This window comes from Komagataella phaffii, chromosome 1 (genome assembly GCF_000027005.1).
Source record: "Komagataella phaffii GS115 chromosome 1, complete sequence".
Classification (NCBI taxonomy): domain Eukaryota; kingdom Fungi; phylum Ascomycota; class Pichiomycetes; order Pichiales; family Pichiaceae; genus Komagataella; species Komagataella phaffii.
This window is the reverse complement of record NC_012963.1, coordinates 533778-560270: the sequence shown is the minus strand read 5'-3', so window position 1 is coordinate 560270 and position 26493 is coordinate 533778. Positions and strand designations below refer to the sequence as shown.

The 26493-nt window shown below is 40.9% G+C and overlaps 8 protein-coding genes across 8 annotated transcripts; 4 read left to right on the top strand and 4 right to left on the bottom strand.

Annotated features, from left to right (window-relative positions):
• Positions 1–421: 421 nt before the first annotated feature.
• PAS_chr1-1_0010 (uncharacterized protein) lies at positions 422–2278 on the top strand (the record flags this gene model as incomplete). Its single annotated transcript, XM_002489599.1, has 1 exon — positions 422–2278. The coding sequence occupies one exon, from the start codon at positions 422–424 to the stop codon at positions 2276–2278; it is 1857 nt and encodes a 618-aa protein (XP_002489644.1).
• Positions 2279–3495: 1217 nt separating this feature from the next.
• Positions 3496–7926, bottom strand: PAS_chr1-1_0009 (uncharacterized protein; the record flags this gene model as incomplete). Its single annotated transcript, XM_002489598.1, has 1 exon — positions 3496–7926. One exon carries the CDS (start codon positions 7924–7926, stop codon positions 3496–3498), a length of 4431 nt encoding a protein of 1476 aa, XP_002489643.1.
• An 866-nt stretch (positions 7927–8792) lies between these two features.
• PAS_chr1-1_0008 (uncharacterized protein) lies at positions 8793–15002 on the top strand (the record flags this gene model as incomplete). Its single annotated transcript, XM_002489597.1, has 1 exon — positions 8793–15002. The coding sequence occupies one exon, from the start codon at positions 8793–8795 to the stop codon at positions 15000–15002; it is 6210 nt and encodes a 2069-aa protein (XP_002489642.1).
• Positions 15003–15222: 220 nt separating this feature from the next.
• On the bottom strand, positions 15223–15924 carry PAS_chr1-1_0007 (SRR1 domain-containing protein; the record flags this gene model as incomplete). Its single annotated transcript, XM_002489596.1, has 1 exon — positions 15223–15924. One exon carries the CDS (start codon positions 15922–15924, stop codon positions 15223–15225), a length of 702 nt encoding a protein of 233 aa, XP_002489641.1.
• A 275-nt stretch (positions 15925–16199) lies between these two features.
• On the top strand, positions 16200–17477 carry PAS_chr1-1_0006 (Ribose-phosphate pyrophosphokinase; the record flags this gene model as incomplete). Its single annotated transcript, XM_002489595.1, has 1 exon — positions 16200–17477. The coding sequence occupies one exon, from the start codon at positions 16200–16202 to the stop codon at positions 17475–17477; it is 1278 nt and encodes a 425-aa protein (XP_002489640.1).
• Positions 17478–17531: 54 nt separating this feature from the next.
• On the bottom strand, positions 17532–20732 carry PAS_chr1-1_0005 (Inositol hexakisphosphate and inositol heptakisphosphate kinase; the record flags this gene model as incomplete). Its single annotated transcript, XM_002489594.1, has 1 exon — positions 17532–20732. One exon carries the CDS (start codon positions 20730–20732, stop codon positions 17532–17534), a length of 3201 nt encoding a protein of 1066 aa, XP_002489639.1.
• A 278-nt stretch (positions 20733–21010) lies between these two features.
• Positions 21011–23824, top strand: PAS_chr1-1_0004 (U3 small nucleolar RNA-associated protein; the record flags this gene model as incomplete). The annotated part of the gene is made up of 1 exon (XM_002489593.1): positions 21011–23824. The coding sequence occupies one exon, from the start codon at positions 21011–21013 to the stop codon at positions 23822–23824; it is 2814 nt and encodes a 937-aa protein (XP_002489638.1).
• Positions 23781–26300, bottom strand: PAS_chr1-1_0460 (uncharacterized protein; the record flags this gene model as incomplete). The annotated part of the gene is made up of 1 exon (XM_002489592.1): positions 23781–26300. The coding sequence occupies one exon, from the start codon at positions 26298–26300 to the stop codon at positions 23781–23783; it is 2520 nt and encodes an 839-aa protein (XP_002489637.1).
• Between the last annotated feature and the right edge of the window lie 193 nt (positions 26301–26493).

Here is a 26493-nt window from a genome sequence, read left to right as displayed (position 1 = left end):
AGATGAGGGTGGTTCTTGAGATCGTCTGGCTTATCTAGAGGCGATGATTAGAAGTATACTGGAATGAGGTAGTGGAACAGCAAGATGGATAAGGCCTTCTGCTGATTGTACTGGAGAGAATAAGATCTTTTTGGATGTGCTCAATACGGTCACCATGAACTCACCAGGCATAGTTTCTGTGCTCTGAAGTCTTCCAGATATTAGTACGTCGTCAAGATGCTTTAACTAGGCTAGCGATTATATGCGCACGAGAAAAAAATCCTCTCACCGCCCTAGCTACTTCTTTGGGACTCCCAGCTATACCTCGCTAAAAACATTAAGGTCATCTTTATCTTTTGTAGGTAGAACATTACTTGATCTTTAATTATTCCCCCTCTCTCTTAAGACGAAGGGAACTCTACAGAACTCACGATCGGCGTCAATGGCCAGAGGATCAGTGAAATCCCTGGGTTCGAAGAAAATGGGTTCCCTTTCACGGTTTCAAAGACTACCTAAGAACTCGTTGACTCAAAGTGATAGTTTGAATACAACAGCTGATCTTCAAAGCCACATCATAGACAAAATAAGCGCTCCCATCGTTAAAAGATCGAAGAATGGAATTGAAGACAAAAATGCGTTTGAAAAGAAAAAAGAGGTTCTCAGGATTCACTTGCACCACATCTCCATCATCAATAAAAACATATCCTTACCTGTTCCTTTTTTAAGCATATGGCCTAACAGCCTGTACCTCATAGTTGACCTTCCGTCTAAAACCAGGTTTCAGATTCCCTTCAAATCTCTGAGCCAGATATACATGTCTGAAGATGAAAAGAATTTTGTGATTCTGTTTCGTAAGACTGAAGTGCTCAGCAAACAGATCTTCGGGGAATTACTAGACGAGGACACGAAAACAAATCGAATATGGCTTTTCCTAGATCCCGAGACTGACGTTCAAGACGTGGCAAAACTGAAACAGTTATTTCGCCAATTGTGCAAGATATATCTGGTTAAATTGCATCTAATGAACTTTGCTGACTTGCAGCAGTATTTTAAGAACGAAGTGAACGAACCAAAAGTCCCCAAAATATCCACAACAAATTTTTATTCTAACCTGGCTGATGAGGATAGTAGGATCACTCGAGCTAGGCGGAAGAAGATTAACGAAGAGCAACCCACGGAAATTGACTTAGCCACTGAAGACGGTGAAGACCTGGATACAAAACTCTCCTCCAAATTGACACACCAACCAACGAAAGAATCTAAAAGTAAAACCCCTCTTCCCGTTGTTGCCGATGAAGAAATAGGAGAAGGCAAACAATTGGTATTGACCCATCAGTTATGTTACCAGTTCAAGGATTCTCGCAAGATTGTCATAAACAATTCTGATTTCAAATGTCTTTACAACAATAATTGGATTAACGACAACGTAATTGATTTTTTTCTCAAGTATTACGTCCAGGATTTCAATGAAGCTCGCGTGGAACTGTTTTCCTGTTTTCTATATTCAAAACTGATTACGCCCAATCATTCGGTTTTATCAGTGTATGACAATGTGAAAAACTGGTTTCGAAACAACGATACACTTTTTGAAAATGATTTTGTTATTATTCCTATCAATCACAATTATCACTGGTTTTGTATTATAATCCAAAACCTGAAGAATATAGTCAACGGGAAATACCTATCAAAGGATATTCATAATTTTGAGAGACCATACTTGTACGTTTTGGATTCTCTGAAGCAATCTCATGGACCTGCAACGAAAGCAATTAGGCTTTTTCTTGCGGGTTATGCAAAAGAAAAACTGCATTTGGATATTAATACCCAACTGATAAAGACCAGAACATTGAATGTATTATTGCAGAACAATTTCAATGACTGTGGTTTACATCTCATATTCAACATCTGTAAGTTTACAACCAAGCATACACTTTTCATGGATCTGATCAAGTCCAGATTATCTGGAAGCTCAGATACGAACAGAATAACCACCGAGTTATTTCCAGTTTCCGGGATGCGCACTATCAGAAAGGACCTGAGAGATATCATACTATCATTATTAAAGCAAAATCTTCATGATAGGAACTTTCCTCAAGAAGACGTCGAAAAAGTTGGGCAAGTCATGAATGGTGATTTGAAAAATGGTTGCATTGATTCGGAAGGGGCTGCGTCTTTCAGTGAAAGAGTAGTGGATCAAACTGATGATTTGGAAATCTTAGATGGTGATCCTGCCATGATTGAATCTCAAATACCGTTTTTGTTACAAAAAGAGGCTGAACTTAAGAACACAGAGCATTAATCATCCTCGACAATTGTTATCAAATTAATTGAAAAATTAAACAGCCAAAGTATAGGCCATTTCATACTGAAGTTGAGCTGGGATTTCTCGCTAAAGTTAAGCCATTGAATTAGTTAGACCCAGACTGTAGATAACTACCTATACTTTCATGTTTTATTCATCTGTTCAATACGCTTCTAGCTATGAATTACCCACCCTTTTTGGGCCTGTTCGATGGTGTTGAATTCTCGTAAACGAAAGCTATCTTCAAATTGAAGCATTCGTATGTTGATAAATACATTAGGAACGAACTTTTTCAGTGAAACCTTGAGCCATCAGTGTCCTCTTTTCACCAAGTCTAATTACCACATAGTATGGTCAAATAAGATAAGCAACTGTTGAATTTTGGTCTCCTTCTTGAGATTCTAACAAGAAGTAGAAAAAGTAGGATTGCTGTAGTTGCTCTACTGTGGCCTATCATTTCTAGTATTCGGTTAAAAAACTGGAACATCGTTCTATCGTGCATGTACTCTGGAACCCGCATGTATATGCAGAGTCAACATTACGATTACTTAAAGATCAAATAAATGATGATTCGTATCTGTACAAGTAGTCTATCAGACAATGTTTTGATTTTCTAGCTGCTTTTTTGTATCAGGACGAATAGTTCAATCTTATCAACTTAACTACCGTCTTCAAGCTTCTTTGTGGGACATCGAAAGGATGAAGTGGGTTCCGAAGAGAAGATATGAAATATCCAATTCATAGGAGGCAAGGTACCAGACACATTTTAAATTTTCCAGAACAAAACACAAGGCACTAGTACGGCTACATACGTAAAAGAATTGAGAATTCAACAAACAGTAAACGAAATTTTGCCGTAGTCAGCTTCTCAGTTGACTTCCCTCTCTTTTAATAGTGGATGATTTGCGAGAAAGAAAAAAGATTGCAGCACCTGAGTTTCGCGTATGGTCTCCCACTACACTACTCGGTCAGGCTCTTAGCAGCTTAACTACGGTTGATCGGACGGGAAACGGTGCTTTCTGCTAGATATGGCCGCAACCGAAAGACTTTTCTAGAAGTGTTACATAAAGAGTATAAAATATACCAGTTTTTCCAAACACCAACTGTCCACCTTAAAGCAAACACATAGCTAAAAAAGAGAACCAAGTACAAGTGATATAATATATGCATTGTATTTTGATACCAGCATTCGAGTATATATCTATTTTCTAATTCTAAATTGAGTTTCTTCGATCAATGTTGATCTTATGTGTTTGTTTTTTTCTTGACTTCAAAACCTCTGGTAGCTCGTTATCCTCTTCTAACTCTTTCAGTTGGGAAGAACCATAAGCATTACCAACATTAGAAATCTCTTCAAACTTTCCAAAATCTAAAGTTCCATACATTTCGATTGGTGGTCGTAAGTATACAACTGCATCTTGAGACTTTGCCTGTTCTAAAGCATTAACAGAAGCCACATATGCAAGTCTCAGCTGAATTTCTGCAATACTTGGAACGTTCGGATGTTTTGAAAACGGATTCCAACGGTTGAGGACAACCCAAAATCCCGATAAAGAATCTCCGTAGTCCATGGGACTTCGATCATCCACCGAACCAACGTCAATAGCAAATATCACACTAGCACCTTGGTTTTTCATTTCTTCCACTGGCAAATTATCAACATAGCCTCCGTCTAGCAACATTGAGCCATTATCGGTGATAGGAGGCAGCAGACCAGCAAGGGTCATGGAAGCTCGGATGTACCTCCAAGCATAACCTGACGAATGGATCTCTTGCACACTGTTAGTGATGTTCGTAGAATTACAGTAGTACTTGACCCAAAAGTCTTCTATTCGATAGTCTCCAAATGCCTTCCAGATTCCACGATTGAACTCGTGTCCTGTCATATAGGACGTTACAGGATACGTCAAATCGGTAATAATTCTCCAAAGACTGGACATTCGTCCAGCAAAGCTTTTGGTCCTACCATAAGTTGAGACTAAGTTATAATCCTTTGCATAAAGTCCTCCGACAAAAGCACCGATCGAAGTTCCTCCTACCAGATCAACAGGAATCCCATACTCTTCAAGGGCCTTAAGAACACCAATATGGGCGCATCCACGAGCTCCACCTCCACCAAAAACTAATCCAATGGCCTGTCCTGACAAAATTCTTGCAAGTCGCATGAAATCATTTTTATGTTCTTGAGTAGGTTGATAGTATCCAGTGCGTCCGATATTGGGTACCTTCTTGAAGACATCGTAGCTGACCAGTAAAGTCTCCAAACGGTGTCTCATCTTGTCTAAGTGGGCCTTATTTTTCAGCTGGGAATAACTTTCTTTGACCAGTTGAGCAATCGATGATAGTTCGGTTGCTTTGGCAACAAAATGGCCTCTATTCACGTTCATTTGTACATGGTGATGTGAATGAACCCAAATTCTATTCTTCAGGAATTTGCTTGTTGATCCAGCTTCGACATATCGTTCTGGGTGCAACAAAATAAGTTCTGTTCTCGCAGTGGTCTTTTTTCTCACCAGAAGTCTCTCATACTCTCCAATATCCGTCGAAGACTGAGCATCTGCTAGCAAAAGAATAATGTCACCTTGAGAAATGCAAGTACTTGTCCAAGTTGAGTTTACCGGAGTGTCTGTGACATATATAACATTCTGGTATTGTTCCTCCAAATCGGCAAAGTAGCCCGATTGTTTCATCTTGGCTAGTTTATCAAAAGCATGTTTTCCTAGGTGAGTCAAAATGCTTGCCTGATTCAAAGAAATAACAGATCTATCTAGCTGTTCAAACGAAGAAACTAATTTCTGAGCAAACTCTTCCACCGGAAGACCCTTGGTAATTGGCAAGATGGTAATAGTCCGGTAACTGTAGTTACAGAAACTGGAATTTTTTGGCTTAATGACTGGATTTTTGAAGCTGTTGGCACCTATCACTAAGTTTGCTTCTGTTGATTGAGATCGTTCTGCAACTAATCTAGAAACCTTAATCATGATAGATGGATTTGTAAGACATAGCATCTCAAACAGACTTCTAGGAATTCTAGCTGTCTCAGAGTCTCGCACAGCTACCAAAGTTGTGGGTCTCTTTGAAGCAGTAAGTACTTCTATTTCTCCCAAAGATTCACCTCTTCCATGCTCTGATATAACAGATATGCTGTCATTTTCACCACTATAAGCATCCTTCCGGTGAATCACTGGCGAAGATTGTTTGTCATTGACCGCACCTTTGGGATTCTCGACAATGGACCGAAATCTACCATTCAGAACGATATAAATACCATTTGCAGGGTCTCCCTGATTGTACAGTCTCTGTCCTGCAGATGTTTGTACCCAGTCCATAGCAAAATCCATCAAAAGGATATTATCGTCCAAAACTCTGATCAAGGTCTTGGCTAGCGCCAATTGAATGACAGAATACTTATCACATAAGGAATCAATCACTTTCTTTGGAAGAAATCCAACATAGCAATTCGATTTAGCCCTTACCGTAATAAATGATTTGAAGCTAGCTACAACGCCCAGGTAACCAGCAATTCCACCTGGTTTTATATGGTTAAGCATTTTTTCTTCTCCATTCTCTGCCGTGAAAACTGACTCTAAGAGTCCACTAACAAGGTAGTAGATACCAGGAGTTGGCTGATTTTCTTCAATTATAACATGGCCAGCTTTGATGAACATAAACTGAATTTGTTCGCTGGCCGATTTTCGAATCGAAACCAGATCAAGGACAGGTTCACTTGACTTGTGTGAACCTGCTCCAGGAGTTTCACTTTTACTACTGCAGCTAGAATCATCATCATCTCCAACATCCAAGCTGAACCATTTCAAATTCTGTGACGATGGGTAACTTTTCTGAAGCCCAAAATTAGGGCTGTTTAGCGGATCGTTAAGTGAAAGATATGAAGCGAACAGATTGGCGCTATTATGAACGATGGAGTTGTCAATACCAATCAACTTGAATATGCTTTCAACCAATGCTGTTCTTAGTGCCGTATCTGCAGTTTCTTCTTCAGCCGAAAAAGTTCTTGCTCGGATCTCTTGTTCGTCCTTGGATTGGTCACTATTTCGAAGAGAATTGTAGGATGAGTTCTTTCTGGATAAAGGCACATTTGAAAGCAAATCACCGGGATTAGTATTGGTGATTCGGGTATCGAGAACAACATGGTGAGAGCTGTTTCTCTTAGATAAAACGGGTCTCTTTGATGGTTTTGAAGAGACGGATTTGGAGATTCTTCCAGCGGGATTATAGTAGAAGAATCTTTTATCATGACTTGTCCGTTCAGGATGATGCTGCAGTAGACCGTTGTTTTTCTTGAAATTGGAGGTGCTCTTGCTAACACTAATGGTTTCGATATTATCTTCTTCTTCCGCAGCCTTAAACTGCTCATCTAGTCTGTCAATAATCCCATCGTGAAGATAGACGGGGATATCGTATTGAGCTAACATGTTCAGTTCTAGCTCAGCTTTCATAATTTTGTGAGTCAATCCCAGGTACGAATGTGCAGTTTGAAGCGTTACTCTGTACAAGCGGGTAAGAACCATTTGGACAATATGCGATGCCGACTGAGGATACTTCACAACCAATCTTCGAAATGATTCAGGTGGAATAGTAGAAATAGAAGCATGCCCTTGGGCCTTGGCAATTAGTTCTGGTGCAAACTCGTCGGGGTCTGCCTGCTCTTCCGGCGAGCTGGATGTTGGCTCCTCCCTGAACGGGGAGTTCGCTTCATAAACAGCATTCAAGTTTAAAGCCGAAGAGGTTCTGTTGTCCTGTAAAAGTTTCTCCTCGTTCTCTGTGAAAAGTTTTAGTATACTAATCAAAGATGAAAGTGGACTACCACTTTTAGCATCGGTCAACAGTTGATACTTATAGCCATTGAAGATGAACGACTTCTCATCGGAATTTGCAGATTCATATTCGGCAGCCAGTGTATCATCGGACACCATTTTCCTACCAACCCTTGCGTACACTGACATCCTGCCCTCTACAACAATAGAGAACCCTTTAGACGCATCAATTACCAACGACTCATTGAGCTCCAATTTTTGGGTTGTCATACTCTTTGTCAGTTCATGAAAAACGGTTTTCTCTAAATAACCAAACACCTTGATAGCGGACAAAAACTGATCTAAGTAGCTGGGAAATCTCACTTCAGAATTGTCATCAGTAGATTCGATAAATACATCCATAGGAGGGTCCTGACGTTTTGGTTCTTGAGGAAGTCGGGAGTACAAATTAAGGTATCTGTACCTGATGAATGCATACACTATAACAACGGTGGATGAAACAATCATCAATAAAGACGAAAAATTCAAAGTTACACTGTAATTAAACCCAAGGATGCGGACAATAAACGAGGGCAATACCACCAGAACAGACCGTATTACCTTGAAAAAACACCATGAAATGAACCAGATAGTCGCTGTGACAAATGAAATGGAGCTGGTGGAGTCTCTAGGTGAGGGGAGACCGTTATCTGCCAGTTGATCCTTTGAAAAAGTGCCCACATCTGGAGATAAAGGAGAAGGGGAAACGGAGATCAGACCCAAATCAGGATTGCTACTTTCCACAGATAGCACGGGTAACTCATCAGTAAGCATCCAAGCACCCTGAATCAACGCAATGAGCAGAAAAATCAAAAGTCTGTTGGACATAGTTCACTAGCGATATTTTTTGCGAAACAGGAACTAGTTGATGGGATATCCATTAAATCTTCTAAGGGTATCTTTGGAAACACTTAGAATCAGTGCGAAGAGCACAACGTAAACGTTTGTTGTATTTAGTCACCTGATCAGGGTAGTTTATTTTCATGGGTGCCTGATTTCACTTACCTTTCTGCCATCCAGCATCAAGTTTTTAGATTAGAGTTGTGGAGGATCCTGCCGTCCAGATTTCATGCTGTCAGACCCACCAACGTGCACTACCCATTTTTGGCCTTCGCGAAACCCAACAAGACGTTTTTTGTTTGTTTCGCTGGCCTTCACAGGCAGGTGCCCTAAAACTCTAAACCAGCGACGCGTCTCTCTCTCCTAAGCCTCTACAAAGCTGAGATTTATCTTGTAACTTGGCAGCACTATTCAGTAATTCCAGAACATTTTACTATCAGCGGTGCCAAATGGTCACCTTCCACCACGTAAGCACATACAACAACATTCCCACCTTTCCGCCCTTTTATCTGGCACTTTTAGCCTCTTGCACTGGTATATAGAACTATTTTCCTTATCAAAACTCTGTTGGTCTCAGTCAACGGTTGCGCATAGTGCACCCCCAGCCAATACTCCTACCAGAAGTCCCGACGTACTGCGCCCAAATTGCAAGATGGCTTCTCCGAGGTGCCTTCTTGCGGCGCGGAAAAAAAGGACCACCATACCTTAACACACGTTGAATGTCATACATATTCCATCGCGTGTTCCCAACAAAAAAAATCCCATCAAGTTGAGCGTTCTTCCCCTATAATAACCAACCACAATCCTCGTTATCACGTCGTTCTTCTCTACTACTTCAAGGGCGAATATTTGATATGAGTGCTACATCCGGAGTTGTCAACAGGCCATTGGTGTTAAACCATGGCTCAATCGAGTCAACCATCTTAATCCCAACCACAGAATATCATTTCTACCAAACGTTACTGGAAGGGTTCAGGAAGTCATTGCCACAAGTTACCGAGGGATTTGCTGACGACGACGAGCCGAGCTCCAAGGCAGAACTTCTGATGAAGTTTTTGGGTTACATTGTCCAATCTGGAGTCTCCAATCAGCAAGAGCAATTAGCTGCTGCAAAGTTGGTTTTGAATGAGTTCGAGTCCCGTTTCCTTCAAGGATTGAACTTGCACTCTTATGCTGCCATTTTGCTTAAGAGCGAGACCTTTCCCACAACATTATTGAAAATCAAAGAAAACTTAATCAAGAACTACTACCTGGGAAGAGCCCTTGTCTACCTGCCAGGTCAGCGTGGCCTTGTATACCCTCCCTCGGCATTACTTAATGCTGGAAAGTCCGGCTCCGCTCAGATCTACGCCATATTTGGAGGTCAAGGTAACACCGATGACTATTTCGAAGAACTTAGAGATATTTACCACATCTACCAAGGTCTCGTGTCAGACTTCGTTACCAAGGCCCAGTTGAAGTTACAAGAGCTCATCAGAACCACCCCTGAAACTGACAGAATATATACACAGGGTCTAGACCTGATCAATTGGCTGGAAAACAAGGACAAGACTCCTGACCAACAACAATTGCTATCCATTCCAATGTCATGTCCTCTAATTTGTGTTATCCAACTGTGTCATTACATTGTCACTTGCCGCATCTTAGGTATTACACCTGGTCAACTCAGAGATTCCTTGAAAGGTACTACAGGTCACTCCCAAGGTCTGGTCACCGCTGTGGTCGTTTCTTCTGCTGATTCCTGGGAATCCTTTGAGAAATTGGCGCTTCAGGCAGTTGAATTCATGTTCTACATTGGTGTTAGAGGACTACAAACCTATCCAAACACCTCTTTACCTCCATCCATCGTCCAAGATTCCGAAGAAAATGCCGAGGGAACTCCTTCTCCCATGCTTTCAGTTAGAGACCTTTCCTATGACCAATTGGTCAAGTTTGTCAACGAAACGAACCAGCACTTGCCTGAGGCCAAACATATCGACATCTCTTTAATAAATGGGCCCAGAAATGTCGTCTTGACAGGCCCTCCTCAATCACTTTACGGTTTGAATCTGAACTTGAGAAAAGCTAAAGCACCTTCAGGCTTAGACCAAGCCAGAATTCCATTCAGTGAAAGGAAGTTGCGTTTCTCTAACAGATTCCTTCCGATCATGTCTCCTTTCCATTCTCATTTGCTTTCCCCATCTACTGAGAAGATTGTAGCTGACTTGAAGAAGGCTGGTGTTGAGTTTTCTCAATCCAGCATGAAGCTTCCAGTTTTTGATACCTATGATGGTAAGGATCTAAGATCATATTCAGGATCCATTGCCGCTAGATTGGTGGAATGTATCACCAAATTACGCGTCAACTGGGAACTGTCTACGGAGTTTAATTCAACACATGTTCTGGACTTTGGTCCTGGTGGAGCTTCCGGGTTGGGTGTTTTGACCCACAGAAACAAGGAGGGGACGGGCTCTAGGGTTATCGTTGCCGGTGTCTTAGATGCTGAGTCCGAGGACTCTGAGTTTGGCTATAAACAGGAAATTTTTGAGTCTAATGAAAAGGCAATCAAGTACGCTCCAAACTGGTTGAAAGAATATAAACCAAAGTTGGTGAAAACTTCCGCTGGCAAAATATTCGTTGACACTAAGTTTTCTAGACTTCTTGGAAGAGCTCCGTTAATGGTTCCAGGTATGACTCCTACTACTGTGTCTCCTGACTTTGTTGCTGCTACTTTGAATGCTGGTTTTCATACTGAGATTGCAGGTGGTGGGTACTTTGCTCCTTCTATTATGAAAGCTGCATTGCAACGGGTTATTGACCAGGTCACTCCCGGTACCGGTGTTGGTATCAACCTGATTTACGTTAATCCAAGAATGTTGCAATGGGGTATCCCCATGATCAAGGAGCTAAGAGAGCAAGGGTTCCCAATCCAATCTTTGTCCATTGGTGCTGGTGTTCCCTCCCTTGAGGTTGCAACTGAGTACATTGAGACACTAGGGTTGGCTCATCTCGGTCTTAAGCCAGGTTCTATCGATGCCGTCAATCAAGTAATCACTATCGCTAAAGCTCATCCTAACTTCCCAATTGTTCTTCAGTGGACTGGTGGTAGAGGTGGAGGTCACCATTCTTTTGAAGATTTTCACCAACCTATTCTTCAAATGTACTCCAAGATCAGAAAGTGCAAAAACATTATTCTTATTGCCGGATCTGGTTTTGGTTCTGCGGAGGATACTTACCCTTACTTGACTGGGTCTTGGTCCCATCAGTTCAGTTATCCATCGATGCCATTCGATGGTGTCTTATTTGGTTCCAGGGTCATGACCGCCAAGGAAGCTAAGACATCACCAGCCGCAAAACAGGCCATTGCCGATTGTACTGGTGTTGACAATTCTCAATGGGAGAACACTTACAAGAAGCCTACAGGAGGTATCATCACTGTTAGATCCGAAATGGGTGAGCCAATCCACAAGATTGCTACTCGTGGTGTTATGTTGTGGAAGGAGCTTGATGATACAATCTTTACCTTGCCAAAGAACAAAATGCTAGAGGCTATTGCTAAAAAGAAGGATTACATCATCAAGAAGCTAAATGCCGACTATCAGAAGCCTTGGTTTGCTAAGAATGAGAAGGGTACTTGTGACCTCGAGGATATGACTTACAAGCAAATCGCAGAAAGATTGGTTGAGCTAATGTATGTTAGAAAATCTCAAAGATGGATTGATGTTACTCTTAGAAATTTCACTGGTAAATTCCTCAGACGAATTGAAGAGAGATTTGCCACTAAAGTTGGAACCATCTCCTTAATTCAGAACTTTTCTCAACTAGAAGAACCTGAGAAAGCCATTGACTCTGTTTTCAAGGCTTACCCTGAAGCTGCTAGCCAACTGATCAATGAGGAGGATTGTGACTGGTTTTTATTGGAAGCTCAATCTCCTACGCAGAAGCCTGTCCCATTTATTCCAGTGCTTGATGAGAGGTTCGAGTTCTTCTTCAAGAAGGACTCTCTATGGCAATCCGAAGATTTGGAAGCTGTCGTTGGCGAGGATGTCCAAAGAACTTGTATCTTACATGGTCCAGTCGCTGCTCAATTCTCTAATAAAGTTGATGAGCCAATCAAGGACATTTTGGAGAACATTCATAAGGGTCACATCAAGTCTTTGGTCAAAGAAGTTTACAACGGTGATGAAAGCAAGATTCCTGTTGTTGAATATTTCTCCTCTGTGGACTCATTTTCCGATACCGCTATTGAGGGTGTGAAAATTGAACGTTCCCGCAATACAGAGACATTTACTGTGACTTCTGGCAATGTCGATAACCAGCAATGGTTTGATTTGTTAGCTGGCAAAGAGTTATCCTGGAGACGTGCTTTCATCACCGCTGCTAGGTTGGTCCAAGGTACCAACTTTGTTTCCAATCCTGCCCATAGCGTTCTTGCCCCAAGCAAAGACTTGGTGGTTAAGATTGAGAATGGCTCTGATGCCAAAAAGACTGTCTTGACCGCCTTCCAGCGTGTGCGCGGTAAATACGTCCCTGCTGTGTCTCTGAAAAGTATTGGTGACTTGAAAATCAAATTAGAGCTTATCGAGACTAGAACTGCCGACAAGTCTGCTGTTGCCTTGGAGCTGTTCTACAATTACAAACCTACTGATGGTTTTGCTCCAATCTTAGAGGTTATGGAGGGTCGTAACACTTCTATCAAGAACTTCTATTGGAAGCTATGGTTTGGTTCTTCCGTTCCAGTTGATTTGGACTTCGATGCTAATAAACCAATTAGTGGTGGCGAGGCTTCTGTCTCTTCTCAAGCTATTGCTGAGTTTACACACGCTGTTGGAAACTCATGCGAGGACTTTGTGCCCAGAGCTGGTAGACCTCAACTTGCTCCAATGGACTTTGCTATAGTTTTAGGCTGGAAGGCCATCATGAAGGCCATCTTCCCTAAGACTGTTGATGGCGATATCTTGAAGTTGGTTCACCTGTCCAACGGTTATAAAATGTTCCCAGGAGCTGATCCTTTGAAGAAAGGGGATGTCGTTTCCACTGTTGCTCACATCAGGAGTGTTGTTAATGGTGAAACTGGAAAGACTGTTGAAGTTGTTGGTGTCATCTCAAGAGATGGAAAGCCTGTTTTGGAAGTTAACTCCCAGTTTTTCTACAGAGGAAAGTATCAAGATTTTGGAAACTCTTTCAAGAAGACCACTGAAACTCCTGTTCAAGTAGCTTTCAAATCTGCCAAAGATATTGCTGTTTTGAAATCTAAGGAATGGTTCCATCTGGAGAAGGACATTGACCTGCTGAACCAAACATTGACTTTCCGTTGTGAGTCATATGTGAAGTTCAAGTCTAGTACTGTGTTTGCCTCTGTGAAGACTACCGGTCAAGCTTTATTGGAACTTCCTAGTAAGGAGATCATTCAGGTAGCTGAAATTAATTATGAGTCTGGCTCCTCTTACGGAAACCCAGTTCTTGATTACTTAACTCGTCATGGCTCAACTATTGAACAGCCAATTATGTTTGAGAATGCTATTCCATTAGCACAGGGAACAGAACTAACTTCAAAAGCTCCTGGTACAAATGAGACATATGCAGCAGTTTCTGGTGATTACAACCCTATTCATGTCAACAAAGTTTTTGCTTCCTATGCTAACCTACCAGGTACCATAACTCATGGAATGTACTCTTCTGCTGCTGTGAGGGCACTCGTTGAACAATGGGCAGCTCAAAATGTTGCCACTAGAGTTAGAGCGTTCAAGGCTGATTTTGTGGGAATGGTGCTGCCAAATGACGAGTTAGTTACTCACTTAGAGCACGTCGGTATGATCAACGGTCGTAAGATTATCAAGGTGGAAACTAAGAAGGTCGAGACCGAAGAGGTTGTTCTGATTGGTGAAGCTGAGATTGAACAACCAGTCTCCACTTTTGTATTCACTGGACAAGGCTCTCAAGAGCAAGGCATGGGTATGGACCTTTACAACTCGTCCGAGGTTGCTAAGTCTGTATGGGATAGAGCTGACGTACATTTCATTAACAACTATGGATTTTCAATTTTGGACATTGTTAAAAACAACCCCACCGAGCTTACTGTCCACTTTGGTGGAGCCAAGGGTAGAAGTATTAGAAACAACTATATCAGTATGATGTTTGAGACTGTTGCCGCTGATGGTCAACTAAAGTCAGAGAAAATCTTCAAAGAAATCAATGAAGATACTATTTCCTTCACTTTCAAATCTCCTACCGGGCTTTTGTCTGCTACTCAATTTACCCAACCGGCTTTGACATTGATGGAAAAGGCCTCTTTCGAGGACATGAAATCTAAGGGATTGGTTCCATCTGAATCAATGTTTGCTGGTCACTCATTGGGTGAGTATTCTGCTCTGACCTCTCTGGGTGATGTTATGCCAATTGAGTCATTGGTGGATGTGGTGTTCTATAGAGGTATGACCATGCAAGTTGCTGTCCCTAGAGACGAGCAAGGTAGATCAAATTACGGTATGATTGCTGTCAACCCATCTAGAGTCTCATCTACATTCAACGATTCTGCTTTGAGATTTGTTGTCGAACACATCGCTCAACAAACTGGATGGTTGTTGGAGATTGTTAACTACAATGTTGAGAATACTCAGTACGTTGCTGCCGGTGACTTGAGAGGACTTGACACATTGTCGAACGTCTTGAATGTATTCAAGATCCAGAAAATTGACATTGTCAAACTACAAGAAACTATTTCTCTGGATGAAGTTAAGGTCCATCTTTCTGAGATTGTGGATGAAGTTTCCAAGAAATCGTCTTCCAAACCACAGCCAATTGACTTGGAAAGGGGCTTTGCTTGCATTCCGTTGAAGGGTATTTCTGTGCCCTTCCACTCCTCATACTTACGTTCTGGTGTCAAACCATTCCAAACCTTCTTGTGTAAGAAGATCCCAAAGTCTGCTGTTAAACCAGCCAACTTGATTGGCAAGTATATTCCAAACTTGACCGCCAAGCCTTTCCAATTGACCAAGGAGTACTTCGAGGATGTGTATGAGCTCACAAAGTCTGAAAAGATCAAACACATTCTTGACCATTGGGAAGAGTATGAGTCTTCCTGATCGTTTTATTTAATTACATTTGCTTAATCAGTTTGGGTACATGAGATAAGTGGTAATATCTTATGTGCACAAATCAATAATATATCGTATCTATGAAAAGAATATTTATATGATTCTATTCTCTAGTGGCATTCTTGCTATGTTTCTTGAATTTAAGTGAGTTTGTATATTGCCAAGTCACTAAAAGCAGCTCCCCATTCTTGGGACAGGTCTTGCCCAATCAGTAGCCTGGTAAAGTGTAAGTGTTCAGCGTACCAAGAGTAGTCAAAAGGCTCAGAACTGTCAGTGGATGGTAAGCTCGGGTGGAAGTTGCCATTTTTTTCTTTTTGATTATGAATCCGTCATCAGGCAGTACAAAAGACGAGTCCTTGACCAGGTTACTCAATCTTGTAATATTGGGGTATTTTTCTTTCATCTCTGCATTTTTCATTTTAAGTGTGTATAAGGTTACATCATTAGTGAGTAACATGCGAGGCTTCACAGTTTCTAAAGTTCGTTCCAAGATCCCAACAGGCAAATGTGGCATGTAGTAAATAGTAGGAGTAGTTTCGTCTTTGTCAAATTCGTACGTCTCTTCCACTTCAATGGACAACTTGGCAAAGAGATCTACATCTTTAGGTTCAAATACTGGGTCAAACGCAGATATAAGTTCAATGCCCAAAGAGTCTTTGATCTCCAACAAGAATGCTAGTTGATACAAAGCAGCTGTGGAGTTGGTGGGAGAACCCAGTCCAACACACCTTAGTTTTTTGGCACTATCAAGTACAATGATGTTGTCCTTGAAACCCACCAATTGTCTCCTAAACTTCTCCAAAATTTCCAAAAAATCATCTACTGATTTCTCTGCTGCTTGAAAGCGTATTCTATTTGCTGCTCCCTTAACAGCTTTTCCCCGTTTACTTCTCTGTACTTCCCACTCCATGACCAAGCTCAATTCTGCTATCTATCAATTCTCCTGCGAAATACCCCGGCGAGTTTTTTTTTTTTTGTCGGGAGATGAGATAACAGCGTGAACCAACCAGAATTTGCAGAATGAAAGTGCAGGAAAAAATTATATAACTTTTCCTTCAGAAACAAGTACGTCAGTCAGTGCCAGAACGCTTCTCCTTGCTATCTCTCTGAAAAGGTGATAGCATTCCCGTCAATACAATCAAGCTGCCTTCATCAACTAGATATCATCCAAGAACCACCCAAGAAATGAGAAAATGTAAAGTATTTGTGGGTAACTCTCATCCTGAGTTGGGAAAACTGGTGTGTGAGAGACTTGGTATGGAACCCGCCCCAGTCACATTGAAGAAGTTTGCAAACGGTGAAACAAGTGTCCAAATTGGAGTGTCCGTCAGAGACGAGGACGTGTATATAATTCAAAGTGGAAGTCCAAACATAAATGATGACATCATGGAGCTGTTGATTCTGATCTCTGCTTGCAAAGGTGGCTCGGCTGCCAACATTACGGCTGTGATTCCACAATTCCCTTACTCCAAACAATCCAAAATGAAAAAACACAGAGGAGCCATAACAGCAAGAATGCTTGCTAACTTGCTGATCATGGCCGGTGCTGATCATGTGGTGTCTATGGATCTTCATGCTTCACAAATGCAAGGTTTTTTCTCCAAGCCAGTGGATAACCTATTTGGAGGGCCAACCTTAGCTAAATGGATTAGACATAACGTGCCTGACTACAAGGACGCTGTCGTGGTTTCAAAGAACCCAGGTGGAACGAAACGAGTCACTGCATTGGCGGATTCTTTAAAAATTAACTTCGCAATGATCCATACTGATAGAAGGAGAGCTAAAGATGGATTCGAAGATAAGAAAAAAAAGAAGAAGATACAGAAGAAAGTTTCCACTCTTAAGCTCAACCACAACAACGAAGACGCCGAAGAGGAAAATATCATTCTCTCTGGAGAATCTCAAACCGCAAGAGTGGTCCAAGGTCACGTTGTTGATGACGCGTATCAGTCTGCTGATGAGGCAGCCAAGCCAGGGATGGAATCGGTTAATTCTATAGCCAATGGTACTGCCCATTTCGATCAATATGCCCTTGGAGGATCTTACGATGCTGACAATTCTGACGATGATGACGAACCCGAGGCTATTGCCCAAGAGAAATTGATCACCTTAGTGGGTGACGTTCAAAATAGACCGGCAATCATTGTCGATGATATGATTGACAAACCTAACTCCTTCATTGCAGCTGCGGAACATTTAAGGCTTAATTGTGGGGCTAATTCCTGTTATTTGGTGGCCACTCATGGTATCTTCTCCGATAACTGTTTGGAAATTCTCAACGACTGTGCCTACATCGACAAAATTATTGTTACTAATACCTACCCTATAGACATCAAAAAGAGAGAAGCCTGCAAGAAACTGGTCTATATCGATGTTTCGACAATTTTTGCAGAGTGTATCAGAAGAGATCATTTTGGTGAGAGTATTTCTGTTTTGTTTGATAATTTGTCTTCTTTTGCTTGAGTTAGCCAATTCAATAATGTTCATACATAAGAATATAAATTTCGAAGTAAGTTATCAGCTCCGAGCAACTGTCAGTGGACTGGAGATATTCACAGGTGTAAATCTCTTGGGTAGTCTAACTCTAGAGAATCTACTCTTTAATCTTTGAGTAACCAAGTCCATATCCAAATGTCTTGTCAGAGATATTCTTCTAATGCAACTAATGTAATGTTTGGCGTCCAGTTGAACATCCAAAGGATCCTGAGTGTGACACCCAGGAGACAACGATAATCTGATGGCGTGTTTCTTGTTACCGTCCTTATCCTCACTTTCGTACAGTTCGAATACAATTTGAGAAAGGTAATCTAATTCGGGGAGAGCGTTTCTGGCTATCTTCATTGGCAACTGAGATTCGTAAATTACGTTCAACAAGGTGTAGATATGACTTTCCTTAGTGAAGTAGATTACACTTCCTGCCGTTCCTGAATCTCGCATTTCTGAAATGTCGGACAAAATTTGTTTGGCAAGTGGCAATGATGTCAAAAGGCCAATATCCAATTTCTCGTTATCCTCAATTCCGTACTCTTGAGGGCAGATAAAGTCAAAGAGCACTTTAGCTAGACGGTATAACTCTCGCAGCATAGCAAATTTAGGGTCATCAAATGGAGAACCCGGAGAGCTGCCAGAAACCTTGGACTTGCTATGCTTGTCACTTTCAAGAATCCATCCGATTGATCCCACAGTATTTGGAGAATTACTAGTGTCCAAGGATGAACTATCTGTGATCCGGAAATTGTTCATGGCAAGTATGTTGATTGGATATTCTCTAACCAGGCATGGTGATTGTTCAAGATCAACTTCATGGACTGCATCATCAGGTAAAAATATTTCTTGCAAGAAACTTCTATTATGTAGCGCATCGTATTTCATAGTATCATACAATTCACTTATCTTTGAAGGGTGTACTTTCTCCACGGATATGAACTCCTGAAATAACTTGTCCCATCTTTCCTTAAACAAGAATGCATCTTCCCCACAACACCATCTTGTTTGCAGTTTTGCAACATCTTTAGTAGCAAAATTGTGCTCCATCAGCTTATGATGATAGTTCATCAATTCAACAACACGTTTGATGACAACGAATGGTTCGGGCATCTTTGGTGGCCATGCAAACTGAGGAGGAGCATCCTTTCCTTGTCTTAACAAAGGTTTCAATTTCTTCTTCACCTTATCCATCAAGTCTTTGGCTGCGTTTGAATCATCTAGTAAATCTTTACGAACCTCCAAATAATCATCAGGTAGCTCTTGTTCACCAAGGAAAGAGGAAGAAAACAATTTGGCAGAGGCAACAACTCTTCTTTCAGAAGATGTAAAAACTTTCACGTTCTTCAAGCAATCTTTATTCAAAAGACGAACATCTTGTCTTAGCTGTTCACCGACGTCAGTAGCCTGATATTGAGCAGAATGAGTTGGTTCACCACCCCATTTAATGATCAACTGAACTTTCTCCACGTTATTATCTGCATCTAACGAGGGTTTCAATTGAACCTTGGTACCGGGAAAAGTCATTTTCTTCTCTAATGCCCCGGCTAGCTGTGCAAGCTTTGCAGGATCTTCGGCCTTTTCACGTTGGGCAACCAAGACTGTTTCATGAACGATCTTGAGGTCTTCGACCTGCCTAATAATTATCTCTTCCTTGTGGCCCTTCAACAAGGACACAAACAGGGGAGATCTGAAAGAGTACTTGAACTTTTGTTTAGGGGTTCTATCAGCGTGTCTGATAACTGATACAATACCCTTAAAGACCCACTTTTGGGTTTTTTCCTCTTGCACAACCGGGAAAGGAAGACGAACTTTCAGCGAATCTCTTCTGGTCTTCTCTTTCAAGAACAGTTCTCTCAAGATACTTGAGCAAGAATCGTAATAAGCATCGTTATCCTTGACGAATGAGAATCCGTTGACGTCAATGACATAAGATTTACCACTCACTCGTAACAGGTCAAATCCACAAATGGTTTGATCAAAAGCAGTGCAGACCTTGCTTGCCATTAGCTTTTCCTCGGTTGATAAGTTAGTAATGAATCTTATTTCCTTACCATGTGTGTTTCTTCTGACAATTCCATCAACAACAGGTGACTTTCTAGTCTCAGCGTGACAGAAATTAGGGCCCACGGTGTAGGCTTTGACGTCCTCAAAGTGATCGGTATCCATGAACTTTTCGTATATGTAAGAACCTTTAGTCCTAATCATGGTTAAATCCTTATCAAACTCAGAAGATTTGTTGCCAATTTTACGAAAAAGCCTTCTTCCACCGCCCCCATTTTTACTGGAATAATAGATGTAGACGTTGTGATCTTCACCATCGACGGGCTTCTCAACAAACGGTTTCTTCAAAACTTTTCCATCTACGCAAAGTGTGTCCTCATCAATCATTTCCCAATTTGGTTCTTTAACCTCTTCGACACAAACACCGTGTTTTTCCAATTCCGCTTTCAGTTCTTTGTCCACTATAGGTCCTCCATCTCTTGAAATCACTAGGCGTTCAGGACTAGGAACACCAGACGTATTTAAAAGTTCCAACACCAGTCTTCTATCCCACAGTGCTTTCTGCATGACTAAATTATTAATGAAATAGGGTTTTCTGAGCTTTACGTATTCAATCGCTTTGTCAAGGGGAAAACCGGTGGAGAAAAAGCTGATCAAAAAATCGCATGTAGGCCAGTTTTCAACACTTTCATCCAAAATAACCTTGTCTCCAAAAATAACAGTTTCAAATTCTCCGTTAGCAATCAATCTGTTCAAAATCTGTCTGCATGGTTTACTGAGAACTTTGGCATCCATTGCACAAACGCCGATCTTCCCGATCTTGGGTAACTCAGGTCCACTAACTTCAGAAACTGAGACTGCCCTATTTTTAGGCGTATGTGTGCCCGTTGTTGTCCCAGATTGCGAACCAGTTGCAGAGTTCGAAGCATTAGGGCCTGCCCCGTTGAAGTTGGCTCCAATACTGAGAGAACTTACATTGGAAGTAGTTTTCTCCAATTTATGACTGCTCGAGGAAACAGTGTTCTCATCCACAGAACGTTTTGGGGTAAATGACTCGAGAATCGGAGCAATCGAAGCCATAGCCTTCCTATGGCTCTCAAGAGCTTCCTTAGATAATGGGGTAGGGTTCTCGCCAACTGTATTATCCTTCCACTCCAAATCGACCTGTGAATCCAAAGAGCTCATTGATCCAGATTTAGAATGCGATCCTGAATAACTGTCGTTGGCCATTAACAAATTTGAATTTCAAGCGTTTTTTGACAAAAGAGTGACAGAAGATCTCAGAAGCTTTGGCCTCCTTTTGATCTCCCCACGTTGGTGAACTCTTTTGATATTGAGTACCGCACGATAATAGATTCTCGTTCACAGGAGGATAATTCTTCTTTCCTCATCGTTGAGCCGCATTGGAAAATCAAATTTTTTTTAGTAGCACCCGTAGCTAACAAATATTGACTTTTCTCTTCTCAACTTCACTGGTAAGAAACTAACAAGACATACAGCTTTTAAAAATGCCTGTACCTGTGAATTCATCATTGAAGAAAAGAAAATCGGAGAGGAAAGCTGAGGCTGTGCGGCCATCTAAGATTTTCTCTCCCTTTCGTGTCTTGGGAAAGGTTTCCAATGAGATTCCTTTCGCCATAGGTACCTTGGGCCATACCTTTTACATTGTTACCAGTGTGGACAGGGCTTTCCAGATCTACGATGCGAACACTCTGCATCTTCTGTTTGTTTCAAACACCCAAACTCCTTCCAAAATCAACGCCTTAGCGGCACATTTCCACTACGTTTATGCTGCATGGGATAACAAAATTGGTATTTATAGACGAGGAATCCTAGAACATGTTCTTTCTTGTGAAACAGAAAATTTTATTCAGCAGATTCTTGTGTTTGGTGACTTTGTTATCTGTACCACTTTTACTAGCAACGAAATATTTGTATTTAAGAAGAAGGATTCCAAAGATTCTTATGCTACTGAATTCTACACTAGATTGAGTGTAAACTCTTTACAGGGAAAAATAGTTGGAATAGTTCATCCGGCTACTTATTTGAACAAAATCGTCGTGGCTACTACCAACAGTTTATTGGTTTTCAATATCAAAACAGGAAAGTTACTTTTCACTTCCAGTGATTTCAATGAGTTCAACATCACCAGTATTGAAACGGTTCCAGTGTTAGATTTGATAGCCTTTGGTACAAGCGATGGACAGGTTGTTTTATATAACATCAAAAAGGGAAAGAGATTCAGAAAGATTAGAACAGGCATTATCTCCAAAGTTACATCTGTATCTTTTAGGACAGATGGTGCTCCTCATTTTGTAGCCAGTTTTGTCAATGGAGACCTTTTCTTCTATGACTTGGAGCACAAAGCTAGAGTACACATCCTTCAAACTGTTCATAAAGAAGACCATGGAGGTGTATCAAAAGCGGCTTTTCTGAACGGACAACCAATATTTGTGACAAACGGTGGAGACAACATGTTGAAAGAATACGCATTTGATCCTAATCTATCTACTACCAACTCTAGTATAGTTCCTGCTCCGCATTATTTGAGATCTAGAGGTGGACATTCTGCTCCCCCCACAACAGTTCAATTTGCAGACCCAAACTCTCATTTTATGTTGTCTGCATCAAAAGACCGTTCACTGTGGATGTTCTCCCTAAGAAAAGATGCTCAAGCTCAGGAAATGTCCCAAAGACCCCCAAAGAAATCCGCAAATAATAAAAGAATTGGTGTTATACCCTCTATGAAAGATAAGCTGCCCGAGATTGTGTGTCTAGCACAATCCAATAGCAAGGAGGGTGACTGGGAAAATACCATCACAGGACATGCTGGTGAGACCATAGCTAGAACTTGGGACACTTACAATAGGAGACTTGGAAGGTGGGATTTGCCGACTACTGATGGTGGTCAAGTGAAGAGTGTAGCCATTTCAGCTTGTGGAAACTTTGGATTTGTTGGGTCCAGTTCTGGTGGCATTGGTGTTTACAACATGCAGAGTGGAATTCAAAGAAAACTTTACCGTCTCCATAAGAAGGCAGTTACCGGTGTTGCTGTTGATTCGATGAACAGAAAAATGGTAAGTTGCGGCTTAGATGGTATTGTTGGTTTTTATGACTTTAACGAATCAAAATATTTGGGAAAACTGCAACTTGATGCGCCAATTACCCAATTAGTTTACCATCATAGCTCAGATCTGGTGGCATTAGTATTAGACGATTTATCCATTGTTGTCGTTGACTCGGTTACCCAAAAAGTTGTTCGTGTTCTTCTTGGACATACAAACAGAATCACCGCATTGGACTTTACACCAAACGGCAGGTGGATAATCAGTTCTGCTTTAGACAACACCATCAGGACATGGGATCTTCCAACTGGATCTTGTATTGATGGTATTTTTGTGCCATCTACAGTGACATCCTTGAAAATGTCTCCCACAGGAGACACACTTGCAACCACTCATGTCAATAGTGTAGGTATCGCTTTGTGGACCAACAGAGCCATGTTCCATGCTGTATCTAGTAGACACGTTGAAGAAAGCGAGTTCTCTAAAATCATGCTGCCCAACACGACCAATGATACACAGACCACCATCATTGAAGGTGCATTTGATGAGAACACCGTTGATGATAATGAAATCACTGGTGTCTATAATACAGTGGACCAAATTAATGAAAAACTGGTGACCCTTGGTATCGGTCCCCGTTCAAAGTTCAACACTCTGTTGCATTTGGATGTTATCAAACAGAGAAATAAGCCAACTGAAGCTCCAAAAAAACCTGAGAATGTTCCATTCTTTTTAGAGTTAAAGGGTGAAAAAGTGGGTGACAGAGCAATTGAATCAGAAGGTAAATTGGATCCTAATGGCACTGCAACTCAAGAATCGGGCACTGAAGCACAGTCCCAACTGAATTCCCTTAGAGGTGATAACAGAATGACTTTTGAGAATGAATTTACCAAGAATTTGAGATTGAGTTCGGAAACCAAAGAATACGCGGAGTTCCTCAAGTATGTTCACAGCTTATCCCCTAGTCAAGTCGATCTAGAAATTCGGTCATTGGACATCACAGAATCAGTTAAAGAGGTATCGTGCTTCATAGAAGCTCTGACTCAAGGATTAGAGAATAATGATAATTTTGACTTAATTCAAGCCTATATGTCTATGTTGATGAAGTGCCACGGAGATATTATATTTGATAGTTCTGACGAGGAGCTGAAAACTGCCCTGAGAGGTTGGGAGAGTATCAACGAATCTAAAAAGGCCAATATGGATAGCTTGGTCAAATACTGTTCAGGAGTGATAAATTTTTTTCATACTGTTTAGAACATCCGTAATGAATAAGATCGTTATTCTGCACGTAGTAATTCACCACCGAGAATTTTATGTTCTTATGGCATACGATACATTTGGTTTCCCTGGAGACAACTACATGTTTGGTGAGAACATCATGCCAAAGAGTATACTCCGATTTATTCTTTAAGCTGGTCAACAAATTCATTTTCAAAGTCGTGTCTTCGGCTTTATTCGTTAGATTCACCAATTGAGTGGATATGAACCTGTTCAATTCTTGAATTGGGAATTCATCAGGAAGCAGCTCCAAGACATCCAAAAATAGAGATGTATCTCCACTAGTAGAGTTTAATAATTGTAGCAGCAGCGTCTGAGAATCTTGTTCCAGAAATATCCGTAAAAGCTTGAGAATCAGATTTTGATGTCCATGCAGTTTAAGAACATACTCTACTGCTTCTTCTGGCTCTTTTATGGAGATTAGTATATCCACAACTTTTTCATGTTCTTGTAGTTTTGCCAAGGGTAGTGTTTCTAACTTGAACAATTGATAACTTGGTTTCTTGTCAAGTCGTGACTTTATCTCCAACACAATAGTACTTGGATTGTAAAACTTATTGGCTGCAACAAATTCGTAGATTTTTTCAAAATTCTCCTCATTTAGGTCTAAAATGTAGTTACTGATTAGAATAGTATGCAATTTTTCTGAATCTTTGGGTTTTAAATTTTTCATCCCTATGAGATACTCAAGGTATTTGGTTACCAACTGCGGCTTAGAAGATTTTAAGAGATCTAAAACTCTAAAAAAATCATACGAATCACACTGAGTGCTGTCAACCATAAAAACTTTTGGAAAATCTTCGTCAGAGAGATAGTCGGTGAAACAGTGAAGTATAGTTGAAAGTTCGTCGTTGCCCAGTTTTGTGAGATATCGTATCAATCTTTCCTTATTATTGTGGATAAGAGCTATCGACTTGGCATGAGATCCTTTGTTGAAATAGAATTCCACCAGTGTATCAGTGTTCCCTGCCAGTCTCTTCTCAACTTTTTCTATGGTACAATGATTCGGTCGCCTTAAAAACGATTCCAGTAGGTACATGTTGTTTGTCGCCAAATAAGCATCGACCAGCGTATCATCAACGAGAGTAAGCAGTTCTTGGACATTCTTTGCAAAAGTTGGAGCTTCAGGTGGGAGGAACGATTGGATATCTTCGTCCTCTATAGACAGAAAATTATCAGTAGTGAGCACAATATCACTGTCCAAATTCAATTGGCCAGTTCTTTCAAGGAACGTTAATTTTCGATGGATATCTGTGAGGTAGGGTATCAAATACTCTAAAGACTTGGGGTTATCTTTGGACAATACTGTTGGAATGACTATTAGTGGAGATACAAAAAAGCCGATAAACTTGGAAATTACAGAAGGGATATCTTGATCCAACTGAATCAGACCTTGACAAGTGGTTAACTTCTGAAGAGATTCAAATTTTGACTGGAAGCTGGCATCTATGGAAGAATTGAGAATGAGATTTATGGCTGTTTGCAATGAATGTTCGTTGTGGTGATTCAACTGTGACAGCGCTTCCTGAAGTTGGCTGTCCGGAGATTTTAAATGAAACGAAAGGGAAAATTCCTTACTGAACAGGATTAGTGTGTTTTTGTAAAGTGTTGCAGAAATGAAATATGAGGCATCTATTTCCTGGACCAGAGAACCATTAAAAATGTCGTAACACTGAATAGTGCTATTATTGAGTATTAATAAGTGAGTGTACCATACGAGCAACTTTGTAGAGGGTATTGTTTTCAGTTTGTGGAGTAAGTTAACTTTGTTATTGGCAAAATGGAATATGTAAACCTGATCATTAACTTTTACGAGAAAATGCTCATCATTAACTGAGACCATGTGAATAGTTGGGCTGAATATTTTGGATGGCTTCAAATTGATGTGTATGAAGTGCTTGAAACTAGTGTTAAGGTTGAGCAAGTACAATTGGGAGGAAGTTCTAGCTAATATATGGGACTCCTTAACAATAATCGCATCTTTAATTTGGAGTTGCAATTCATGTGTCACCTTCAATGATACCAAATCTAATAGAGAAATTGAATTTGAATTTCTCAAAAGTAACAGGTGAACATCGGCTGAGCTTTGTGAGGTAATGCCTTCTAGAATATCTCTGATAACTTTATAGTTGGTGGAACAATGCCAATAATCAAATGTCTCTATAGGTGTTTCGAACTCGAAAGTCGTGCTGGATTTCTTTGTGTCAACAAGAGTCACTAGAGACTTGGTAACAACCAAAGTAAGATCGCCAATTGAGAACACATCCAACACGGGACTTGAATAATTGAGCTGTAGCTGTTCTTTCACTTGGATGTTATCTTGGACAATTCTATGGAACGAAACAGAATTTGAGTTTATCAGTGGTATGAGACCTTCTGAAACCACAGTTGACCCAACCGACGTGATAGCTCTACTAAGAGGGCGGCGCTGGCCATCCTGAATGAGAGACATTGATTGAGGAGAGTTCAAAGTGAAGTAAACTCGGTTGATAAAACTAGGCGAGGATAATTGCTGAGCACCCTTCCAATTTTCCCTCTAACAGCGAACTGTCCCTGCCAACCTTTCCTACGATAACACTAATTGAGTCTAAATGGAAAAATACCAGAACCATTTCAGCAAATGTGTACAACAAATACTTTTTAAC